The sequence below is a fragment of the Scyliorhinus canicula genome, chromosome 1 (genome assembly GCF_902713615.1).
Source record: "Scyliorhinus canicula chromosome 1, sScyCan1.1, whole genome shotgun sequence".
Taxonomy (NCBI): domain Eukaryota; kingdom Metazoa; phylum Chordata; class Chondrichthyes; order Carcharhiniformes; family Scyliorhinidae; genus Scyliorhinus; species Scyliorhinus canicula.
The window spans coordinates 60,563,259-60,589,414 of NC_052146.1; the positions used below are offsets into that span (position 1 = coordinate 60,563,259).

The 26,156-nt window shown below is 47.0% G+C and overlaps 1 protein-coding gene across 3 annotated transcripts in view; it reads left to right on the forward strand.

Annotated features, from left to right (window-relative positions):
- Window positions 1-26,156, forward strand: part of LOC119962971 (coiled-coil domain-containing protein 60-like) — a 129,083-nt gene that overhangs the window by 41,536 nt on the left and 61,391 nt on the right. For all 3 annotated transcript variants that reach the window (XM_038791381.1, XM_038791391.1, XM_038791399.1), the window contains one exon: window positions 21,349-21,534. In XM_038791381.1, coding sequence (XP_038647309.1) covers window positions 21,349-21,534 — 186 coding nt within the window. The remainder of the gene's footprint in view (window positions 1-21,348; window positions 21,535-26,156) is intronic.

Here is a 26,156-nt window from a genome sequence, read left to right on the forward strand (position 1 = left end):
AAGGGGCGGCGAAGTTCCATGGTAACAAACTTTTTATTTTGAAGGCTTTCGGAAAGGTGCAGATAAGCTTTACAAGGATGGTTCCAGAGTTGAGAGGCTTCAGTTAGGTGGATAGATTAGAGAAGCTGGGGCTGTTCTGTTTAGGGAAGGACAAAAGGTGGTTTGTTAGGGGTATTCAAAACCATGAGGGGTCTGGACAGGGTCGATAAGGAGAAACTGTTTGCATTGATTGAAGAGTTCAGAAGCAGAGGACATCGATTTTAAGGTGATTCCAAAAGAACTAGAAGCCACATGAGGGAAAATGGTTTCTGCAGTGAGTGGTTAAGCTCCGGAATGTGCTGCCTGAGAGTGTGATGAAAGCAGACTCATTTGTGGCTTTCAAAAGGGAATTGAATAATTATCTGAAGAGAAAATATTTGCAGTGCTATGGGGAAATTGCAGGGGCCTGGGACTAGTTCAGTTGATCCAACAAAGACTGGCACGGGCACCAGAGGCTGAATGGCCTCCTTTTATACTTTAACCATTCTATTATTCCATGGCCATATCACCCATGTCTTGGTAAAAGAGGGTGAGACAGACCAGAAACTGTCTTTATAGCATTGCTTTTCGGCAGGAAGAGTGGGAGCTTTTCTTCCTGGTTCAGCAGGTTAACTTGCTTCCCTTTCTCTCTCTTTCCACCCCCCCTCCACCCCCCAAATCATCTCGCTCCAACAGCCAACATAAACCCCCCCCCACCTGCCCCGCCCCAGCCACGACCTCTAATCCCTCCTCGCCGAACATACTTGGCATGTCTAGCTGCAAATGGGTTCAAGAATTGGATAGTGCTGATAATCTGGCATGTGATTCACCACCTACCCATATCCATTTTGCTGGAGGTAAGTAGCATGCAAATGTGGTGCTGCCCATTATTTCCATGATTGTAACAGAGGGCCAAGCAGCTCTGAAACTTCTTCCTACCCTGTTACGTTTCTGCAACCCCACCCCTCTCCCCCCCCCCCCCCCCCCACCAATCACCTCCCCTGTGGTGGTATGATTTGCATAGCTGTCTGCCATTGGTGCAGAACACCGGCTTACCATTGGCCCTAGTCGGTCATGTGCCTCTCGACCGATTGGTTGAGACCAGTCATGTGACGGCTCTCCAATTGGTCGAGAGGCTGAGTTAACCACGCCTCCATACCGAGGTATAAATAGTCAGAACGCCCGGCGGTCGTCCATTTACTGTAGTCGACCGCAGGGCTAAGTTCTAGCTTATTAAAGCCTAACTTTTGTACAGCAACTCGTCTTGCGTTCGATTGATGGCTCATCAATTTAACAAGCTAGGTTTTTGAAGATGGAGTTCCGGATCAAGCCCGAATGCCTCCGCATCAGCCCGCAAACTCCGAACGCTTCAGAAATTTTTCAACATTGGCTGGCATGTCTTGAAGGATACCTGGAGTCTGCAAACAGCCCCCCCACCATGGCACAGAAGCTTCACGTCCTCCACTCCAGCGTGGGCACAGCAGCCTACGCGATAATCAAGGAAGAGGAAGATTACGATGCCGCCATACTTAAGCTGAATGGACAGTTTCTTAAACCAGTCAACAGAGTATTCGCCCGACATCTGCTGGCCACCAGACAACAGCTCCCCGGTGAGTCATTAGACCAATTTTACCAGGCCCTCGCTGAGGCACGGACTCTCTCCACCTCCCTGGAGGTCGCCGCTTAACACGCCCGCGTCTATATCCCCAGCCGCACTGCAGCGCCCTGGGCCTCCTGGCACGCTTCCCCACTGCCATCCGCCACGCCAATCTCCCCCCCCCCCCCCCCCCCCCCCCCCGCCGGGTTTTCCGGGCCCCTCCAGCGCACCGCGCTAATCTCCCCCCCCCACCCCCTGCCTTCCCCTCCTCCGGGGCCTTCCGGGCCCTTCCAGTGCACCGCGCAACTCTCTCCCCCCCCGCCCCCGGGCCCCTGCGCCAGGCCTGTGCCCCTCCCCCTCTCCTCCGGGGCCTTCCGGGCCCTCCCAGTGCACCGCGCAACTCTCTCCCCCCCCCCCCCCCTCGCCCCCGGGCCCCTGCGCCAGGTCTGCGCGCCTCTCGGCCCCCGCTCTCAGCTGCTCCGGTCGGCCCGCCGGCACCGCTAACCCCACCACCAGCAACCACGAGGGCCCCGTGGGCGCCGCCATCTTGGCCCCGGACGCCACGTGCGGGTCCTGAGCGCCGCCATCTTAGGGCGCCGAATACACGTGCGGGTCCTGGGCGCCGCCATCTTGGGGCCCCGACTCCACGTGCGGGTCCTGGGCACCGCCATCTTGGGACCCCGACTCCACGTGCGGGTCCTGGGCGCCGCCACCTTGGGATCCCGACTCCACGTGCGGATCCTGGGCACCACCTTCCGGGACTGGCACGCAAGGTTCTTCCAGCACCTACTCAGCCGACGACGACGACTATGGATCTTCTCCACGGCTCGCGGCCATTCAGCTCGATCAGTCACGTCCACGCCCGCTCGCCAAAACGACAACGCTGATCCACCTCAACGGCCACGATATGGGCTGCCCGCTGGACTCCGGGAGCACGGAAAGCTTCGTTCACCTTACCACAGTAAGACGCTGCGCGCTCCCTGTCCATCCTGTAAAACACAAAATCGGGTTAGCCTCAGGTTCGCACTCCGCCCGCATCACCGGCTGCTGCATCGCGGATTACGGTCCAAGGGAAGGTTTTTAAAAATTATAAACTCCTCGTCCTCCCTGACCTTTGCGCACCGGCACTCCTTGGACTGGACTTCCAGTGCAACCTGCAGAGCTTGACCTTCCAATTCGGCGGCCCTATACCCCCCCTCACTGTCTGCAGCCTCGCGTCCCTCAAAGTGGACCCCCCCTCCTTGTTTGCTAATCTCACCCCCGATTGCAAACCCGTTGCGACACGGAGCAGACGGTACAGCGCCCAGGACCGGACTTTCATCAGCTCCGAGGTCCAGAGGTTACTGAAGGAAGAGGTCATCGAGGGCAGCAACAGTCCCTGGCTAGCCCAAGCGCTGGTGGTCCGGACTGGGGAGAAAAACCGGATCGGCATCGACTATAGCCAGACCATCAACTGGTTTACGCAACTGGACGCGTATCCTCTCCCCCGTATTTCCGCCATGGTAAACGATATCGCGAAATACAAAGTCTTCTCCACTGTGGACCTTAAGTCCGCTTACCACCAGCTCCCTCTCCGCGCGAGTGACCGCAAATACACCGCGTTTGAGGCAGATGGGCGCCTCTACCACTTCCTTAGGGTTCCATTTGGTGTCACAAATGGGGTCTCGGTCTTCCAACGGGAGATGGACCGAATGGTCGACAAGTACGGATTACAGGCTACCTTCCCGTATCTTGATAATGTCACCATCTGCGGCCACGATCAGCAGGACCATGTCGCCAACCTCCAGAAATTCCTCCAAACCGCAAAACTCCTTAACCTCACATACAATAAGGATAAGTGCGTGTTTAGCACCGACCGTCTAGCCATCCTCGGCTACGTAGTGTGTAAAGGAGTGATAGGCCCCAACCCCGAACGCATGCGCCCCCTGATAGAACACCCTCTCCCCAATACCCTCAAATCCCTCAAACGCTGCCTGGGTTTCTTTGCTTACCATGCCCAATGGGTTCCCAATTACGCTGACGAGGCCCGTCCCCTCATTCAAACCACGACCTTCCCGCCGTCGACAGAGGCCTGCCAGGCCTTTAGCCGCATCAAAGCGGACATCGCGAAGGCCACGATGCGCGCCATCGACGAGTCCCTCCCCTTCCAGGTCGAGAGCGACGCATCAGAAGTAGCTCTGGCGACCACCCTGAACCAAGCGGGCAGACCCGTGGCCTTCTTCTCCAGAACCCTCCAGGCTTCCGAACTCCGCCACCCCTCTGTGGAAAAGGAAGCCCAGGCCAACGACGAAGCGGTGCGACATTGGAGGCACTATTTGGCCGGCAGGAGGTTTACCCTCCTCACAGACCAACGGTCAGTAGCCTTCATGTTTGATACTGCACAAAGGGGCAAGATTAAGAATGACAAGATCTTACGGTGGCGGATCGAGTTGTCCACGTACAACTATGAGATCTTGTATCGTCCTGGGAAGCTCAATGAGCCTCCTGATGCCGTGTCCCGCGGTACCTGCACCAGCGCGCAGATAGACCGCCTCCGCTCCCTCCATGCGGACCTCTGCCATCCAGGGGTGACCCGTCCCTACCATTTCATTAAGGCCCGCAACCTGCCTTTCTCCATCGCGGAAGTCAGGACAGTAACCCGCGACTGCCACATCTGCGCCGAGTGCAAACCGCACTTCTACCGCCCCGAGCGCGCACACCTGATCAAAGCATCCCGTCCCTTCGAACGTCTCAGCATTGACTTCAAGGGGCCCCTTCCCTCTAACAACCGCAACATTTACTTCCTGGCGGTAATCGATGAATACTCCCGCTTCCCCTTTGCCATTCCCTGCCCCGACATGACCACATCGACCGTCATTAAGGCCCTCCTCTCCATCTTCTCCCTGTTCGGCTACCCCACATACATACATAGCGATCGGGGGTCCTCATTTATGAGCGACGAGCTGCGTCAATTCCTGCTCAACAGGGGCATTGCCTCTAGCAGGACGACCAGCTATAACCCCCGGGGTAACGGACAGGTCGAGCGGGAGAATGGTACCATCTGGAAGACCATACTACTGGCCCTCCGGTCCACAGATCTCCCTATTTCCCGATGGCAAGAGGTTATCCCCAATGCCCTACATTCTATCCGCTCACTCCTCTGTACCGCAACAAATCAGACACCTCATGAGCGTCGTCTTGTTTTCCCCCGGAAGTCGTCCTCCGGATCCCCTCTCCCGACGTGGCTGGCCGCCCCCGGACCAATCTTGCTCCGGAAGCATGTGTGGGTGCACAAGTCCGACCCGCTGGTGGAACAAGTCCAGTTGCTCCACGCTAACCCGCAGTATGCGTATGTGGAGTACCCCGACGGTCGGCAGGACACGGTCTCCCTCCGGGACCTGGCACCCGCCGGCGTGCGGCCTTCCCCCCCCCTTCACCACAGACCCCCCCCTGTTTTTTTCCCCCCAGCGCCCCACCCAGGCCACCCCTTCCCCATCCATGGTATCACCACAGCCAGCTCGGGTGACAGAGACTGTTCAAGGATCATCGCTCCAGGACGTCAGCGGAACCACCACCATCGGCTGAACCGACGTCAACTACTCCACTGCGGCGGTCTGCCAGAACATCACGGGCCACGAAAAGACTGATCGAATCGATTTAAATTACAACAGCTCCATGGACTTTGTTGGGATTTTGTGCACTATTGTTAATTGTCTGGGCCAGTGGGAAGCCAAAGAAATTTAATAAAAGAAAAGAAGAGAAATTTTTTGTTCTCTCTCCCTTCCCCGGCTGCTACTCATACCACCAGTTCTCTCCCCCCCCCCCCCCCCCCCCCACGCCCCCGGCTCTCGTTGATACCCCCCCCCCCCCCGGCTTCTTTCTCCGCAAGGGGTGAATGTGGTGGTATGATTTGCATAGCTGTCTGCCATTGGTGCAGAACACCGGTTTACCATTGGCCCTGGTCGGTCATGTGCCTCTCGACCGATTGGTTGAGACCAGTCATGTGACGGCTCTCCGATTGGTCGAGAGGCTGAGTTAATCACGCCTCCATACCGAGGTATAAATAGTCAGAACGCCCGGCGGTCGTCCATTTACTGTAGTCGACCGCAGGGCTAAGTTCTAGCTTATTAAAGCCTAACTTTTGTACAGCAACTCGATTGTACAATCGTCTCGCGTTCGATTGATGACTCATCATCCCCCATCCCAAAAAACAATCTCTACCCAGTTCCCAATCTGCTCTCTGTTCGTGGTTCCTGCTGTGCGACACGTACTCTCCTGCAACACCTGCAACACATTTGGAAAAGCACTACCTTCCACTTTCTCGTCCCCAGGTTCTGAATCTACTTCCCTGTGAATACTGGGGCCCATTGTCTCTGTATAGATTTACGTCTTACAGCTCCAATTGCAGAGTGTACCATTTTCACGCCAACATCCAGAGTTTCATCCAGCACTCGTGATTCATGCATCCACAGCATAACAGCTCCTCTATAATGCATATGCGATGGGCTTTTTGAAGGAAATTTCATCAAGGAATATAATCATGCTGGTTTTCTTTTCCCGTAAAACAGTAAGCATTAAGTAAAGTTTTGCATCTGCTTTGAATCGCATGTTAATTTCCTTAATGACGCTGTTCAGAGCACTTGACATGCTGATGAAGTGTAAGTAGAAGAGAGTTCAGGCTGTCTGCAAACAATTGTTTTATCAAGGCTGCTGGCTGAACCTCATTTACACCAATAGACTTATCATTCAGAATATGATTGGGTAATGGGTTATAGCATCAACAGCTTGACATTTGCAGTTGTTATGGTGACTGATAAAATGGATAAGAGTTGGATCATCGTCATGTTCTATAAATATGCAAACAGGATGTTTGATTAGCATGGTTTATCCCACAGTAGGTTTTAAAATGATGAAAATTCATAATTGATATCCAATTGAAAGTCCAGCATGCTTGGCTGTGCTGAACCACATACAAACTGCAAAATGGGCTCAAAAATTGGAAAGCGCTGATAATCGGGCATGTGTTTCGTAACCTACCCCCGTGCTCGCTTTGGTGGACGTAAGTAGCACGCAAATGTGGTGCTGCCCATTATTTCCATGACTAGGGGCAGCAGGGTAGCATGGTGGTTAGCATAAATGCTTCACAGCTCCAGGGTCCCAGGTTCGATTCCCGGCTGGGTCACTGTCTGTGTGGAGTCTGCACGTCCTCCCACTGTGTGCGTGGGTTTCCTCCGGGTGCTCCGGTTTCCTCCCACAGTCCAAAGATGTGCGGGTTAGGTGGATTGGCCATGCTAAATTGCCCGTAGTGTCCTAATGAAAGTAAGGTTAAGGGGGATGTTGTTGTGTTACGGGTATAGGGTGGATACGTGGGTTTGAGTAGGGTGATCATGGCTCGGCACAACATTGAGGGCCGAAGGGCCTGTTCTGTGCTGTACTGTTCTATGTTCTATGTTCTATGACTGTAACATAGGGCCAAGCAGCTCTTCTGCCACCTTATGTCTTAAGCAGGAAGCTGAAACACATGTGTTGATAGCACATGGCACATCCAGCCTTCTGTTCTTAAAGGCTGTCCGTACCTCTTCAAAAGAAGCTGCACTAAATCACAGGAGGATGCATGCTGAATACTGTTGCTGTAGCTGTAAACAAGGGAAGAGAGAAGGCACCCCTGGATGCTTTGGCTGTAGAGATGGACAGCAGGAGACACATTATGGTTCTATGGAGGGCCAGGAGGCCCTCAAGGGCAACCCTCATAAGGAATGGCGAGCAGGTGTTCAGGAAGATAGTTCTCATTGTCTGGGTCCATTCACGTGACAGCAGTGTCCCAAGAATCCTATTTGTGGGATTTAGTTGGTAATGCTCAGTGAAGTTTTGCATGGCACCTCCTACCCACGACACCATCAGCCTCTCATCACTCAGCCATCAGCAGTCCCGAGCATTCAGGACACACATCTAATATAATAATCTTTATTGTCACAAGTAGGCTGATATTAACACTGCAATGAAGCTACTGTGAAAACCACATTCCGGCGCCTGTTTGGTACACTGGGAGAATTCAGAATGTCCAATTCACGTAACAGCACGTCTTTCGGAACTTCTGGGAGGAAACTGGAGCAGCCGGAGGAAACCTACGCAGACACGGGGAGAAAGTGCAGACTCCTCACATACAGTGACCCAAGCCAGGAATCGAACCTGCGACCCTGGTGCTGTGAAGGAACAGTGATACCCACTGTGCTACCGTGCTGCCCATATAATATGCAACAACCCTGCCTCTCACACACACACCTATCAATGCTGTCAGTCTACACTCACCTCCCATTGCTTCCGCCTAACTCCAGCTATTGCGCTGCGTCAGGCATATCATCTAAACACATTTGTGATGAATGTAGGAATTTCAGAAATATATTGTATGATAATGTCTGATTATATAATCACTGACTGTCTTTAAAACAGAGATAGACAGGTTCTTGATCAATAAAGGGATCAGGAGTTATGGGGAGAAGGCAGGAGAATGAGAAAAATATCAGTCATGATTGAATGGCGGAGTGGACTCGATGGGCCGAGTGCCTAATTCTGCTCTTATGTCTAATGGTCTTATGTATGGTACAGTAATGTTTAAAAACCGTGTTTAGTATATATATATATATATCTGTTGCAGTAAGGTTTTTTTAAATTCCTGGTTTAAATGACAGGCAGACACAGAAGTGGTAGTAATGGTATTGTCCTGATTTTGAACCATGCGTATGTGTAAAAGGACAGTACTAATGGATTTTTGTTATAATTTCCGGGGATTCGATCTTTAGAGACATGGTTTAACTAAAAGGAGTCAATTGTGGGCGGGATTCGAAGGGTTGTTCAGGCGCTACCCCATTATCTAATGGCACTCTCGGATTTTGTTTGGCCTCCGGCAGGATACGGCTTCGACCAGCGGAGCTCCTCAGTACAGGAAGTGATCGGATTTTAAAATAGCACCCCGATCTCCTGATCTTGACTTGACCCCCAGACCACCCCAATGCCTACTTGCCTGTTGGGGAATCCTCGAACCCTCACCATATAGAGGCAGGGCACCCCTGGGCCCCATCGCTGGCGCAGGCAGAATGCCAGCCTAGCACTTTGGCACTGCCAACCTGACACCATGGCAGTGCCCATGCCAGGCTGGCAGTATCACCAGGGTGCCAAGCTGGCAATGCCAACATGCCTGGGTGGCACGAGCTGTGCCCAGAGGCCAACCACCTGGGGGGTTTCAATCACCTGGGAGACCACCCCCGCCCGCTACAAGTGGCGTTCCGCCTGGTTCCTGTTCCGCATGGTCCCCGTTGTTGGGATCAGTGCTGAACAGCACCCAGCTGGGGGCTCCTTGGTGAGGCCGAGAGATGCCAGCTGGCCATTCGATCTTGCAGCACTTAACTGTGCGAGACTGGGTCCCACCCATTATGGGCGGGATCCAGATAGCAATACCTTGGGAGATCTCGAGGTGCAACGACTATCAGGAATCCCAAAGACCTCTCCTGAGATCTACCGGCTACGTCTTGTCCAGATTCCAGTGTGATGCGGCCAGTAGATTGTGCCCATTGTGTTTAAACCGAAGTAATCAGGTCATGGGATTTGAGTGGGATAAGGATGATGTAATTGATGGGAGGAGCCGGGGACTGAGGCAGTCAGGTTTAGAGTCAGTCAGTTTAGATTTGGCTGTGAACAGAACAGCATGTTACGGAAAGCGTTGCCAAATTAACATAGAAAAAAATACAGCACAGAACAGGCCCTTCGGCCCACGATGTTGTGCCGAACCTTTGTCCTAGATTAAAAACAAATTAATCTACACCCCACCATTAATCCATGTACCTATGCTCCTAGATTGTTCAGCGATCAATTCTCTGACTTGAACCTGACAATGATGCAAGTGGTATATGCACACATTTGTGGAGCAGATCGCAACAGAAGTCATATTATCATGGCATTAGCACGTGTAGCGGACATCCATCCAAAGTATGCAGAGCAGGCAGATCATGCATCTATGTGTGTGACATCTGCACTTAGTAAACTGCCAGCTTAGTCTTCAGCAGACTGTGGAAAAGTGTATTTGAGGACCATAATCTGAAACCCGAGACTATGGTGCTGGTTTCCTGGCCAGCAGTGATCCCCATGCTCACAAATGCTTCAGAGGCTGAAGACACCTAGAAGCCCTGGAGAAGTACCACCAGCAATGCTTCACAAGGTTCTCCAAATTCAGTGACCAGGTGATCTGACAACAGCGCTCTCACAAGACAACTTGCCCAGCATCAAGACATTAGTCAGTCAAAACCAACTCCATTGGACAGGACATGCCGTTCATATGCCTGACACAGACTCCCAAAGCAACTTCTCCACTCAGAACCCAGTCACGGCAGGAGAAGCATCCCTGAAGAGGTCAAACATTCCCCCCAACTCATGAGGTTTGTTGGCGACCGACGAAAATGGAAAGGTTCATTTGGGAAATCACTGAACACATTGAGCAACTTCACACAGAAGTTAAATTGAGGCACCGGAGAAAGATCTTCAAAACCTCATCTACCCGAACCTTCAAACACCACCTGCTCAGCATGTGGTAGAACCTACAGAGCATGCACTAGTCTCAGTCATCTTAGAACCCATAGATTTACAGTGGTAGCTAGTCATTCTTGATCCTGAGGGACTGACAAAGAAGGTAAGAGTAAGGGTCACCTGCTACACCCACAATTGCAATTTCGTGCAAGACAAGTTCTGCATTGCCAATGGTTGTGAAGGTGATTGTGGCCATGAACTTATATGCATATTTCCCCTGCCTGAATGAAGCTGGAGATATTAGCAATATCTCACACTCTGGCACTACTGCTGCACAAAGGAGGGCAATGATACTGGGAGAAGATGAAGAGTCCCATAGGGCTGAGGGCACACACACTCTGAGGGCATGCACGATATTTTTTAACATGAATAATAGCTGAGGTCCTTTAGACCCTCAGGCACAACAGCTTCTCCCAAGCTATTTCCCCAGACTAAGTTCTAATGCTCATGTTTGAAGTAAAACACTGTCTCCCCATTTATTGAATATTACAAGTATTCTGTAACTGATTTGCAAAGCTCCCAGAATGAGGTGCCCTCTGTCAGCTCAATACTAAGTTTCTGCAATCAAACAGTATCTGTTTAAAGCCGCATTTAGTGATCCCCATTTGGGAGAAATGAACTCTATCCCTTGCTTCCCTCATTTGACTTCTGGGGTCAGTAGCAAATCTATGGCAGAATGCTGATCTCCAATGCACAGCAGAGACCTGAGGGGAATCTTGTACCCTCACCCCTGGTGGGTTTGATGTCAAGAGCTGCATTTATTCAAACTCTGCTGCCTTCCCAATTAAATCCATGGCAGGAAGGTCCATGGACGGCCTTCCTGCCTTGCAACCAATTGAATAAAAAAAAGATATATCGATAAGTTAAGTGAATGAATAAACCTGTATCAAATGGATTTCAATGCATGCAAAGATGAGGTAATCCAAAAATGTGCAGGTTAGGTGGATTGGCCATGATAAATTGCCCTTAGTGTACAAAAAAGGTTGGGTGGGGTTACTGGGTTACGGAGATAGGGTGGAGGTGTGGTCTTAAGTGGGGTGCTCTTTCCAAGGGCCGATGCAGACACGATGGGCTGAATGGCCTCCTTCTGCACTGTAAATTATATGATTCTATGATTCATCAATTTTGAACCTAGACAAGATAGAACCAGGTGCTTTTTGTATGGAGAAAAGCTAGGAACTGTGGAGATACAAATAATGTGGGGGTCTGTGTACAATGTGTAATGAACAGGTACAGAAAGTAATCAAAAAGAATACTGGAATGCTAGTCTTTACAATTAGAAGGACAGAGTGCAAGGGATCATGCATGGGCTATACAGAGCCCTGGTTAGACCAAGTTGGAAAACTGTGAGCAATTCTGAGCACAACATGAAGGATATATGTGGCTTTGAATGTACCAAATTTACACCTGGACTCCCAAGGGTTTAATTACGAGGAGAGTGGGTTGACACAGCCAAGAATCTGCAGGCTATTTCCTGAAGCATCTCTCCCTCTCTCTCTCTCCCTTTGTCCCTCCCTCTCTGAGACATCTCTATATATAGCACGTATCCCTGTGTTTGCTAATGGTATTTAAAGAGTGCTTTGACCGGTGATGGGTTTTGCTTGATTGGAGATAAAGTTGATAGAAGTTAGCAGTTAACATTTTTCATGTTATTGTTAAGCATTGTTTAACTGGTAATTCGGAGCTATTTCTTTTGTGATAAAGTTAGTTTAGTACTGTGTTAATAATTTTGTTTTAATATACCATATCCCTGTTTGTGTTGTGTGTGGAATCACTTCTGGAGAGAAGCATCCTTTCCTCATAGCTTTACAATTTCAAAGATATTGGGAGTTCTGACCGGTATCCTTAGGGTCTGGTCCAGGATCCTAATACAGTGCAACACAGTCACTGGTATTTTTCCATTTGCACGATAAGGTGGCACACATTAGAAGGAAGCAGAGCAGAGGCTGCATCGGGGCAAGGACGATCCTTACAGAAGGGATATTTCACCTCATCATGGGATTAGCTGTGAAAGAGCTGGTGGCACCTAATGTTGCTGACAGCATTGAGGATCACAGTTTATTCCTGCCTTCTCAAATCCCAGCTCACCCCTATCTTTCCGGCATATGGTGTGATTTTTCTGCTCTCAGACACCCAAAAACAGCTGCCCATCAGCCACAGAAACCACAGGAGGAGGGGAAGAGAGTAGCAACTCAGACTGAGGAAGCCTTGACATTCAATTAGGCACTTGCAGCCACCAGGTCAAATACTGGCACCGCACATACTTGGGAGGCTGGTATAGAGTTGGAATCAGCATGTTGAATTAGTGGGCACGAGTGGGTTTCAGCCGGGCGAAGGGTAAGTGACAGTCTATTTGACAGATCACCGTAGGGCGAGATGACAGTATTGTCCTGCTGCAGGGGACTCAGGGGAACTTCAGTAGGGCAGCATTTAGGATGATAATGCACGCTGAGTTGCAGGGTGCATTGGCTGGCCCGCCAGAGAGCATCAAGTCACTGTCAAAGAACATGAAGGAGTCTGGCTCCAACTAGGCAGAGGTCATGACGCAGAGCTCACCCTCTCCGTGGCCTCTGCTGCATCTCCCTTCCTTGCTGCAGGCTAAGAGACACTCCGACTACTGCCCCTAGACCCTTTGCAGCCTTTGTCAGGGCAGATTACCTAATCCTCTGCCGTCCTTGTGAGATTGCAACACTCCCTGCCAGATGCAGGAACTCAACACAAAGTCCACAAAAAACACTCGGGTGAGTATTTTGAGAGATTTTGCAGTAGAAGGCTTTAAAAGTCACCTTACCTGGAAGTTTGATAATTGGTGCTTCAGGTAATGCTAGTTCTGTGTCTCATGCAGCTGAATGCCAGAAGTAGCAAAATAGCACTCGCACCCCAGAAGGGAAGCAGCTTCAGTGGCACTATAGAGTGTTTTAAAACTTAATGGAATCTCCAATGGAGAAATAAATAAATTTATGTAAACTAATTATTATAGTCCAACAATGCAGAGTAAGGGGACAAGTAGCAGAATGGATTGTTGGCAGGTATCAGGACAGAAAGCAGAAGTGGGAGTAAAGGATGGTTATTCAGAGAGGTGGAGGATGGGAAGTGATGTTCCACAGGGATCACTGTTCAGGTCGCTGCTGTTCACAGTTTTCATTAACAGTTTAAACTTTGGAATCAAAATCACAATTTCTAAATTTGCAGAATATACGACATGGGGAGGATTGTCAATACTAAGGAAAACTGCAGCAAATTACAGAAGGACATTAGTAAACTTGCAGAGTGGGCACATAATTGACAAATGAAGCTCAATTCCATTAATTGTGAGGTAGTATATCATAATAGAAAGAATATTATCTAGGTAAGCTAGAGGAACAAAGGGATCTCGGAAGACAAATATACCAATCAGTCAAGGTTGTGCAACAGGTTACCAAGGCCATAAAAATAACAAACCAAACACAAGGTTTATTGCTAGAGGGGTAGGATTAAAAAGTAGAGAAGTTATGTCGAACCTGTATCAATCCCTGGTTAGACCATACTTAGAATATCCCTTGTTGCTCTGGTCACCATATTAAAAGACTATGGGGAGGTACCGGAAAGAGTGCAGAGAAGATCTGCAAAAATGATACCAGTGATCACAGGGTATTCATGGCAGGAAAGAATGAACAGACTCTGTTTCTTTTCTCTTGAAATTAAAATGATCAAAGGTTTTGAGAGAGTGGATACAGAGAGACAGCTTCCTATTGTGGGGAAAAGTATTTTAAGATAGTCACCAGGAAATCTATGAGGAAATCTATAAGGGGGCTGTTTAGCACAGGGCTAAATCACTGGGTTTGAAAGCAGGCCAGCAGCACGGTTCAATTCCCGTACCAGCCTCCCCCAAACAGGTGCCGGAATGTGGCAACTAGGGGCTTTTCACAGTAACTTAATTTGAAGCCTACCTGTGACGATAAGTGATTTTTTATACTCGCCAACACTAAACACATTCAAATGGTCATTGGATAGGCATATGGACGATAAGGGAATAGTGTAGATGGGCTTTAGAGGGGTTTCACTGGACGGCGCAACATCGTGGGCCGAAGGGCCTGTACTGCGCTGTAATGTTCTATGTTCTATGAAATCAAAAGGATGGTAAGAATATTGAAATGGATGTATTTCAGGTGGAGCTAGAAAGCATGTAGGGAAAAGGGAATAAATGGTGACACTGATAGATTTAGATGAGGAAATGTACGCAATGGCTGGAGTGCGGCATATAGTACTGGCATGGACTGGTTGGACCAAATGCCTTGTTTCTGTGCCATATATCCTACGTAATGCTATGTAACTGATGGCTTCTTCCTGGCTATAGTCACACTGAGCCAAATGGGATATGGTAAATTGTAAGAGATAGTAAAGTAAGTAATATAATTTTTATGATTTATTCCTGGAGTTGAGAATCAGCCATATTGAATGGTGAAGCAGGCTCAAAGGGCCAAATGGCCTACTCCTGCACTTATTGAAACCAAGGTTCAGTGGTAGCACTCTCACATCTGAGTCAGACAGTCATGGGTTTTAACTCCAGACACATGAGCATGTGAAGTATGCCAGTACTCCAATCCAGTTCTGAGGGAGTTAGTACTCCAATCCAGTGCAGGTTCAATTACTGTACCAGTTGAGGTTATTCATGAAAGCCTGCCTTCTCAACTTCGCCCCTCACCTGAGGTGTGGTGATCCTCAGGTTAATTTACCACCAAAAAGGGAAAAGCAGCTTGTGGTAATCTGGGACTATGGTGACTTTACTTCAATCCAGTACTGAGGGAGTTAGCGCTCCAATCTAGTATTGAGTGAGTTAGTATTTCAATCCAGAGCTGAGGGAGTTAGTACATCAATCCAGTACTGAGGGTGTAAGTACTTGAAGCTAGTGCTGAGGGAATTAGTACTTCAATCAAATTTGTCTCAGCCAAATCTGCTCTCTAATGGACCAAAAAGATGCCATGGCATTATTCATAGAACAGACAGCAGAGTAATTCAGGTTAATATTTATGCCTGAATCCACTCAACTGAAAAAAAATGATCTAGTTATTTATCTTGGTGTTGTGATATAGAGTTACAGAGGTTAACAGCATGGAAACAGGCCCTTCGGCCCAATTTGTCCATGCCACCCTGTTTTTACCACTAAGCTAGTCCCAATTGCAAAATACCTGCTGTGTTTCCCTACAATACAATAGGAAATACACTTCAAACATCCTTTATTGACTGAAATACTTTTAGAATGTGTTGAAGTTATGAAAGATATTATCAAAATGCAAGTGTTATTTTTCTGGGTAAGAGACTAAGACCGTAGGTTGTTCATTTTTATAATATATAGATATATTCTTATTGCTATTTCAAAATTAAAACTGGACCTCAACTGAACAAGATCCTTAAAATGGCTGAACCTATATCTGCCTGTGGCCCCAGAACAAACAAATCCTATTTGCAGTATCAGAAAATTCGCACTTCGTTTTCCCTGAGGAGCCACTAATCGTAATTTATGGACTGTACAGCCCAACTTCAAAGAGAGCTATTAAAGGCCATTTAAATTGATTGCCATGCTTAGCAGCAAGACAGTGAGGGCCTGCTGAGACAACAGCCCTCTCAAGCATACCTCAACTCAAAATGACTGGGACTTCTAGCAGTCTTTGAGACCCAGTTGAATTCCCGACATTGGATACACATTCTTTTTTGAAGACCTGGTGGATATGTGCAGTCAGGTGACGTAGGCCTGTGGCTTGTTGAACAAATAACACTGCCTTGCTGAGTTGGAGAGGTTAGACTGCTCTTTTATCATCTGACTAGAAGCTTCATAGACAAGGAGTTCTGCCTAATGGGAAGACCTAGCCTATCTACACTGCTTGAAATTCTATACCATCGCCTCCAAGATTGATTCTTTCTTGTGCGCTTATCTCATTGCATTAAGTCAACCCCATCAGAACAGTTCATTATACAGCATCAGTTTTTCGCCTGCCGACCTCCGTGAAGGATTTTGACTTTGCATCTGGATCTAGAACCCAGGCAGAACAATTTTTATTTGCTCTATGGTCTCTGTACTGTAAACCCTTTTTTCTCTATCCATTTTACTATATGAATGCAAAGGGGTGACATTGCAACCCTCTTTGTGTGAATGTGTGCGAATAAACTAATGCTTTGAGTTCATCCTATCTTGGGTTTTCTGTGGGGTAATTAATAGAAGATTGGATCACATCTAAAAACTGAGGAGTTGGGGAAATATGCTACCACTTATGAAGAGGTAAACAAATCAAGAACTCTTCTGATTACGGTGAGAGAGGAATTGTTTAAATTAGACCTCTCATCCCCCTCTTGTCTGTAACATCTTTGAAAAAGTATTGGCGCGTAACGTTTTGATTCTCCAGAGTTGGATTAGGGGAGTTCTCTGAAGATGTGCTGGGGAATCCCTCTGGGATATTCCAAGGTAAGGCTTTAGCGGCAATTGTCCAGGAGGGCTAGCCTCCCCTGGACAATTGCGTTGCACTGGGAACCATCTGACAAAGTGATGTAGATCACTAACTTCAATGGTCCTGTCAGTTTTACACCAATAGTTACTCTGAAAGAGTTTGAAGAAATAAAACCACTTCTGACATCAGTGTAACTATTTTTAACACCCAGACAAAGGCCTGCATGAGACATCGCACCCCCCCCCCCCCCACTCCCCCACCCCCACACTCCAGATCGCCCATCCTCCAACTAATTTACCCCCAGGGTGTTCCTAACTTCCCCGCCCCTTGCACTGTGTTGTGGCCTTCGAGGATTCTTTTGCTGCAAGTTCCAAACAGCTCCAGCCAGTGGCGCTTGAAGGAAGTGAGCTTTAAACACTTGTAATTCCAGCGGACCATGTCTTAACATCACTGGTTGGAAATTATTTATTATTGTTAAAAAATGGTTTTATTGATTTTTGTATTTTATGGTACATAATTTTGTTGTCACTGACAGAGTCAACGTTTGAATATGTACAAAGTTACTTCTGGGTGGAGGAGTGGGTGAGTCAAGTGCCTCCCGAACAGAGTGAGACGAGTGTACATACATACGTGTTTCGACCTGGAACTTTCTGGCTGCGGTCCTTATCTGGCCGTTCTGCCCTGTTTGGGCACTTTGTGTTGATCCTGGCATGTGTCACCCAGCTTCCTTTTGTTTTGACTCTGCTCCTTCTATTTTGTTTTTGGCCCCCTCCTCCACTGCTCTGATGCCTGCCCTGCAGGATTTTGCCAATTCGCAGTGTTGACTGGGAAAACCGTCAATCCACCACCTCCTCAAAAAACAATTTCATTTCAAATTGAACCCAATTCAAATTCAAATTGAATCTAGTTCAGATTCAAATTGAATCCAAATCAGGCCCCCACAAAAGAGACAAACTGGATCCAAGCTGATGAGGACAAGATTGATCTATATTGTAAAATTCAACCCATAATATTGTTGGATATTTTAGCACCAAGGTGCCTATACTTGCAACTGTAGCAATTGGAGGTTTCCTTCAGCATAGCATTTTTAGGTGAGTTGAAAATTCTGAAAGTGCTGACACAAACGTCAACCCTTGCCTGCCTGCTCTACTCTATATAAATACTCCTTGCTGCTGCCACTCGGAAAATTGGAACCAAGACTTTTAAGTCAACAGGTCAGAACCTGGAGATATACATGCATATATAGTGACCGTCTTTTTTTATATAATAATCTTTAGAATAATCTTTATTGTCACAAGTAGGCTTACATTAACACTGCAAAGAAGTTACCGCAAAAAGACCCTGGTCACTACATTCTGGCGACTGATTGGGTACACGGAGGGAGAATTCAGAATGTCCAAATTATCTAACAGCACGTCTTTCAAGACTCGTGGGAGGAAACCGGAGCACCCGGAGGAAACCCACGCAGATATGGGGAGAACGTGCAGACTCTGCAGAGTGACCCAAGCCAGAATCGAACCTGGAACCCTGGCGCTGTGAAGTAACAATGCTAACCACTGTGCTACCATGCCGCCCATGTGTTCGAGTATGCATAATTTTGTTACTGTTTCAATTCATTTTTGTTACACAATTGACCTTCTACTATTTGCAAATGTAATGTGCATACTTGTCAGTTTCTGCATTCTTGACTGGAAGCTACAAAATTTGGTATCAGTTGCCCCAATATGTAAATATATTTGAATAGTAGTTTGGAATTCTGTAGCTCGGAGAGAAAATTATAACCAATCCAACAAAATATCTTTAACTGGATCAAAGGACAGGAACTTGGGAACAGGAGGAGGCCATTTAGCCCCTAGAGCCTATTCTACCATTTAATAAGATCATGGTTGATGTGTGACCCACCTCCAATTACATGACTTTACCCCATGTCCCTGAAAATCTTTGGATCACAGAAACCTACCATCTCAATTTTAAAGCATGAATGGCCACTTGCAGAAGAAAGTTTCAAACTTTGACCACGCTTAATGTGAAGAAGTGTTTCATTCTCATGCTCATTCAAGCTCATTCCCCGTGTAGGCCCCTTATTCAACGCGAGTCACGTTGAATAGTCATGTGCTTTTCGGCACAGCCAGTGCCAGGAAACACATGGCTAAACATGCTCGCTGAGGGACTTTGTTCCCTTTTGGGAGAATCGCGCCCATGGCATATTAAAACAAACTTTATTACTGACACAATATTAAAATATCTTTAACATCACACTAGAATATAGCTTACAATTACACCTTAAACAATGTTAATCAATACAGTGACATAATATGCCTTAAATGCTGTCTTTATTCCCACTCAAACAACAAAAAGGGCATCTCAGCTCTTAATCACTTTCACTTGACGGGCAGCACGGTAGCATTGTGGATAGCACAATCGCTTCACAGCTCCAGGGTCCCAGGTTCGATTCCGGCTTGGGTCACTGTCTGTGTGGAGTCTGCACATCCTCCCCGTGTGTGCGTGGGTTTCCTCCGGGTGCTGCGGTTTCCTCCCACAGTCCAAAGATGTGCAGGTTAGGTGGATTGGCCATGATAAATTGCCCTTAGTGTCCAAAATTGCCCTTAGTGTTGGGTGGGGTTACTGGGTTATGGGGATAGGGTGGAGGTGTTGACCTTGGGTAGGGTGCTCTTTCCAAGAGCCGGTGCAGACTCGATGGGCTGAATGGCCTCCTTCTGCACTGTAAATTCTATCTATCTATGTAAATACAGTGAGCATTCAGGAATACCTGTTGTACAGAAATGTCTGGATACTCTACTTTGAGAAAGCGAGATCTTTTGATACTGCTTTTAAAAGCACCTGAATCATGAAATGAAAATGAAATGAAAATCGCTTATTGTCACGAGTAGGCTTCAATGAAGTTACTGTGAAAAGCCCCTAGTCGCCACATTCCGGCGCCTGTCCGGGGAGGCTCGTACGGGAATTGAACCGTGCTGCTGGCCTGCTTGGTCTGCTTTAAAAGCCAGCGATTTAGCTGAGTGTGCTAAACCAGCCCCTGTCATGTCATGTCAGGAGAATGCAGAAACTTTGGCTATATTGCTTCAGAAGCTGCTTCTCAGCTTGTTTCAGCTCACCTTCCAATCACACAATTCTGAACTGCTTGGAAAAGAACTTCTAATCTGTCTGCAGACATACCTTTAAGTGAAAGCAGATGCTTGACCTCTGCTCACATCTCAAACAAAAATTCAACTCAACTATTTTTCTGCAAAATGCCTGATACTTTAGTTCCTCCTATTAAATAGAACATCTTAACAAGGTGAATCACATTTAACTCCACAGGGAACCCCCTTAATACAAAGAAAATTCCATTAGCCCAAGCTTTTAGTGCTGTAATTGCACCTCTGGTTCCCAAAACTGTTCACACCAGGAACTTCAAAGACATTACAGCAGCAATCATACACCGAGCCAGACTTTTAACCATCAGTGCAGCAAGTACATATAATACAATATATCTGGAATCCCTACATTCATTGCATGTAGGCTGGTTTAGCTCAATGAGCTAAATCGCTGGCTTTTAAAGCAGACCAAGCAGGCCAGCAGCACGGTTCGATTCCCGTACCAGCCTCCCCGGACAGGCGCCGGAATGTGGCGACTAGGGGCTTTTCACAGTAGCTTCATTGGAGCCTACTCGTGATAATAAGCGATTTTCATTTCATTTCATAATCAGAGCCCAGCCCCACCCCCCATAATTTTGCCTCCCCACGTCCCCTCTTCTCTTGCACCCCTTCTAGCCAGCCCTGTTCAGAATGCTGCAATGCTCCCAGCAGCGTCCAATATGCTTCTCTCCCGCAACACTGTCCATTATGCACTCCCACCACACTTCATCCACCCTTTGCATGAAGTTCCTGTTGGCTAATATATGTTGATATCACCAATGTTTTCAAAGCAAAAATACTTGTCCTACAATTCAGAATCTCTCTGTGGCTTACCTCTGTTGTGCAGTAAAGCTGGATCACTAACTGACTTTTAGCCTGTCTTCTCTGTAGAACCTTGACTAATGGGTGGCATGGTGGCACAGTTATTAGCACTGCTGTTTCACAGCGCCAGGGACCCAGATTAAATTCTGGCCTTGGGTGATTGTGTGGAGTTTGGACGTTTTTCCTGTGTCTGCGTGCGTGGGGTTCCTTCGGGTACTCCGGTTTCCTCCCACACTCCAAAGATTTGCAGATTAGGTGGATTGGCCGTGATAAATTGCCCCTTAGTGTCCAGGGATGTGTAGATTAGGTTGCGGGGTTATATGAATAGGGTGGGGAAGTGGGCTTTGGTGGAGTACTCTTACAGTGGGTTGGGGCAGACTGGATGGACCAAATGGCCTTCCTCTGCGCTGTAGGGATTCTATGATTCTATGACAGTGCTTCAAAAATATTCCTTTTCCTTTACCTCCACAAGGGAAAGCAATGGAATGCAATGAGGGAGCCAATGCTATTACACAATCCATACAGCCTGTAAAATAATTACTAAAAGGATCGCTCTATGTCCCATCATTTTGTAATCCAGCTAATAGAAGGACATTTGAGAATGGCCCTCAAGGAAGAACTGTGGCTGGTGCCTCTACAAAATGTTAATACAAATATCACCTGGTAAACTGCAGCCTGGACCACTCAACTTTAATAGCTGAAGGAGGAATGTGTTGAAAAACTTGCCTTCTATCTGCTGCCAGGTCATATTCTGTTTTTTTATAGTTATGCAATATATTTTGCACTCATTTGACAGGCAGTTGGTAAACACAGCTAAACGAGGACAAGGTTTCTTCAAGCGCTTGAAGAGAGAGGAGGAGGAGAAACAAAGTGTGCTGCTAATGGAGCAGAAGAAACTAATGGAGAAACGAAGTAAAGAATTGCAACCACCCAAGTTCTCTTCAGATGAGGAATCGGAGGAAGAGCAAGAAGAATTAAAGCGGTAAGTGATTCTTTGATGTTATGAGAGGCATACAATGCTGATTTGGTATAACTACATTTCACTGTTAAACCTTCACAATTTTCTGTTATTATAAATAGGGTTTGAAATTCCTCAGGAGAGAAATTTGCTTCAAACTTATTTTTATTTACAGTGAAAGAAACAAGAAAGAAACAAGGGGGGGGGGGGGTTGTTGGGTTACGGGTATAGGGTGGATACGTGGGTTTGAGTAGGGTGATCATTGCTCGGCACAACATCGAGGGCCGAAGGGCCTGTTCTGTGCTGTACTGTTCTATGTTCTATGTTCTATATTCTATTATATTTTATTCCAAAGATGACTTTCTGTGTGCTAAGTTTCTGCAGTTTTCTGTACAGGTTATGTGTCTAATTTGGCATCCTTCAGAGCCTGCAACTTTCTGGGGAGCATCCTTTGCAGAATTAACTGCCCCAAATATTTGTAAATACAGTGCAGAAGTGCTCTCAGACAATTGGTAGCCAGGCAGAAGTGATTCTTTCCTGGCTTTGGGCAGAGGCGGACTTACACTTTTGGGGGCCCATAGTCTCCCTTTTTGCAGGGCCTGCACCTTGCGCCCTTCTCAAAATCATGGTGGCATAGTGGTTAGCCCTGCTGCCTCATAATGCTGGGGATCCGGATTCGATTCTGACCTTGGATGACTGTGTGAAGTTTGCACTTTCTCCCCATGTTTGTGTGAGTTTACTTCCGGTTGCTCTGGTTTCCTCCCACTGTCCAAAGATGTGCAGGTTAAGTAGATTTGCCATGCAAAATTGCCCCTTAGTGTGCCCAAATGTGAAATGGAGTTATGGGGATAAGGCGGGAGAGTGGGCCGAGGGTACTGTTTCGGAGGGTGAGTGCAGACTCGATGCGTTGAATGCCCTCCTTCTGATCTTCTGATTTGGGACAATCCTGAGTAAGGACATGTCAGTCATTGGTAATTAATTCAAAAATTGGTGACAAACCAGTGTATCAAAGACCATATTGTCACAGTTCGGCCTCAATCATGCCATAATTTTACAAAAAGTCAATGATCGAGAAATATGCCAGTATAATGTTGCTTCTAACTATCTGTACAACTATGTGCCATTCTTTGTTGATATCATACATACAAACATAGGTATAGAAAATAGAAGGAAGAGGAGGCCTTTTGACCCTTCGAGCCTGCTCCACCATTCATGGCTGATCATCAAGTTCAATATCCTGATCCAGCCTCCTCCCCCATCCCTTGATCCCTTTAGCACCAAGAGCTATATCTAACTCCTTCTTGAAATTACAGAACATTTTGGCCTCAAGTACTTTCTGTGGTAGCGAATTCCACAAATTCACCACTCTCTGCATGAAGAAATTTCTCATCGCCTCAGTTCTAAAAGGTTTAGCCCAAACTTCAAACTATGACCCCTAGTTCTGGACTTCCCCGAATATTCATTCTGAATCTGCCCTGTCTAATCCTGTTGGAATTTTCAAAGTTTCTATGAGATCCAATTTCACTCTTCTAAACTCCAAAGAATATAATCCTAACTGACTTAGTCTCTCCTCACATGACTTCCCAGGAATTAGCCTGGTAAACCTTCACTGCACTACCTCCATGGCAAGAACATCTGTCCTCAGATAAGGACACCAAAACTGCACAGAATACGCCAGGTGTGGCCTCACCAATGCCCTATATAATTGTAGTAAAACATCCCTATTCCCAGGGCGGCACAGTGGGTAACACTCCTGCCTCATGGCGCTGAGGACCCAGGTTCGATCCCAGCCCTGGTCACTGTCCATGTGGAGTTTGCACACTGTCCCTGTGACTGTGTGGATCTCACCCCCACAACCCGAAAGATGTGCAGGCTAGGTGGATTGGTCACGCTAAATTGCCCCTTAATTGGAAAAAAAAGAATTGGGTACTCTAAATTCGTAAAAACAAACATCGCTATTCCTATACTCAAATCCTCTCGCTATGAAGATCAACAAACCATTTGCCTTCTTTGCTGCCTGCTGTACTTGAACGCTTCCTTACTGTCACTGATGCACGAGGACACCAAGGTATCGCTGAGTATCCACCTCTCTCAATATACCCATTCAAATAATAATCTGCCTCCCTATTTTTGATACCGAATTGGGTAATCTCACATTTATCCACATTATACTGCATTTGCCATGCATATGTCCACTCACTCACCCTGTCCAAATCCCGCTGAAGCATCTCTGCATCCTCCTCACAGCTAACCTTCCCACCCAACTTAATATCATCTGCATATTTGGAGATAATACATCTAGTTCCCTCATCCAAATCATTAATATATAATGTGAACCGTTGGAGTTCTAGCACAGATCCCTGCGGTACCCCCCTAGTCACTACCTGCCAATTGGAAAAAGACACACCATTATCAATTTATCATGCAGCAGTGTCCTGCACCACTAACTGCCGCCAAGAATTTAGTGTAAGTCTGCATAATGCAGCTCAAAGTGCCACTATGTGAACAACTTTCACCCTGACATCATCTTGTATTGAATCAGCTGTCACATGATCTAATACCATTAAATCCAGATTAACTCAAGGTTGCTCAGTTACCTTCAAGGCCCACCTCACTCAAGTAGCACAGAGGCTTATGAGCTCAAATGGGTCCCCAAATAAGTTGGTTTGCTCAACTTGGGGAGGTAATGCGCAAAACATTGTGGAGTTCAACTCCAGCTCTCTGCTTCTCGATTGGAGAGTATTGCACTTCTGTGCAGCTAAGCTTCTTCCACATAAAATTAGTCGAGGTACAATTTAATTAAACAGTAAGGAAATGTGACCAATGAGCACCAAAATGGTGACCGATCCTCTCAAGTATATAAGCCCCAACTTTAATTCTGGGCAGGAGTCATGTGGGTGGCGAGTGGAGCAGCTGGCAAATCATCAAGACATTGGCAACCTGAGGTCTGGGAAATTTTTAATGCTTTGTAAAGGCCATGTCAGTGTCCCACATAACCTGGTGGGAAGTAGCAGCTGGGCCGACTGGTGGGTGCGAGTAAGGTGTTGGATGACAGCACCCCTATGGCAGGACCTGAAGAAATGGTCCCAAGCACATGGGTCAGCAGTTGGGAGTGAATTTGGGAGTTTGGAGGGTGGCTGAAACATTCCTTGTGGGATCCAGGAAGATTGGAAAAAAAAGGTACATTCAACGTCTGGGTCTCTTCAGGCTCTGAATCGTCTTCCAACTGGATTGTCCTGATAGGAAACCATCAAGAGCTCAACTTAAAATTGGGCACCAGTTGTCTCATCGCTGCCCAATCTGCACATGTTGGCTTCCAGGTGTGCTTCCTATTGAATGCTCAGAGGAGCAGATCATGATTGGAATCTATGGGAGGACACCGGAGATGCCTGAGCATCTTCACTGTTTGTCCGCCTAGTTTCTGATGGGTAGGCAGGGTTAAAAACTGTCTAATATCCTCCAAATGTCAGGTGATATTCTTTATTTTTTCATGGGTGTGGTCATTGCTGACAAAGGCAGCAATTATTCTCCATCCCTAATTGCCCTTGAACTGAATGGCTTGCTAGGCCACTGCAAAGGGCAGCTAAGAGTCAGCCACATTGTTATGGATTTGGAGTCACATGTAGGCCTGACTGGGTAAGGATGCCAGATTTCCTTCCCTAAAGGGCACTAGTGAACCAGATGGGATTTTTAAAAATGACAATCGATGATATTTTTATGGTCACCATTATCGAGAATAGGTTTCAATTCCAGATTTATTAATTTAATTTACCTTCCACCAGCTGCTCTGGTAGGATTTGAACCCCTGTCTACAAAGCAGTAGACTGGACCTCCGGACTACTAGCCCAGTGACATACCACTAGGCCACCATCTCTCCATGAAATAGCAAAGAATTTCCTGGAAAAAATCTTGTAGCTGCCCCAACATGGACTTTGTGAAGATTAGATAGGAGGTGATCTGCCACTGACTGAACAATGGAAGGACAACCTTGATTCGGCTACATCTGTCTTTGCAGTGGTTGCTGTCTTCATTATGGTAACCAGAAACCCTCTTTCTGAATCCCCTTACTTAACATATCACCTGATTAACTGTAGGGATTGGCTGTTGGTTCTATTCCGCATGGACCTTACGATCAGGAAGAGGGAGACACCATATGTGATGGAAGCCCTAATTATTTCAGATGTTGTGTGGCAAATTCTGCCATGTTGTTTCCTTTTCTTATACTTCCTTCCTCTTCCATTTTTATATCATAAAATCCGTGTTGTCTTGTACAGAGTGAGGGATAATTTGCTATGTGAATTCAGGCAAGCTCCATTAGCTGTTCAGATTGTTTAATACACCCCACAATTTAAATCTAAGCCTTTTTACAGCTCACTCTCGACCAGCTCTAGCTTTTTATTACCTTTTTAAATCTAAAACTTCAGCCTAATGTGAACTTGAAGTGAATGATGTCAGTTAATCCTTGGAAATAGTTGCTATGGATCTTTTAGCAGTGGACTTGTTAAGCTTTTATCTAACAGTACTCTCAAAGTATGTATAAATCCAAAGATCTGGAGCATGTCTGGTGGATTGAAGTACCAACAACTTTCTTAAATCATTTGATTACAGCATCTTAATTCCCACAGTAGGTGCATAGGTGCATTCCC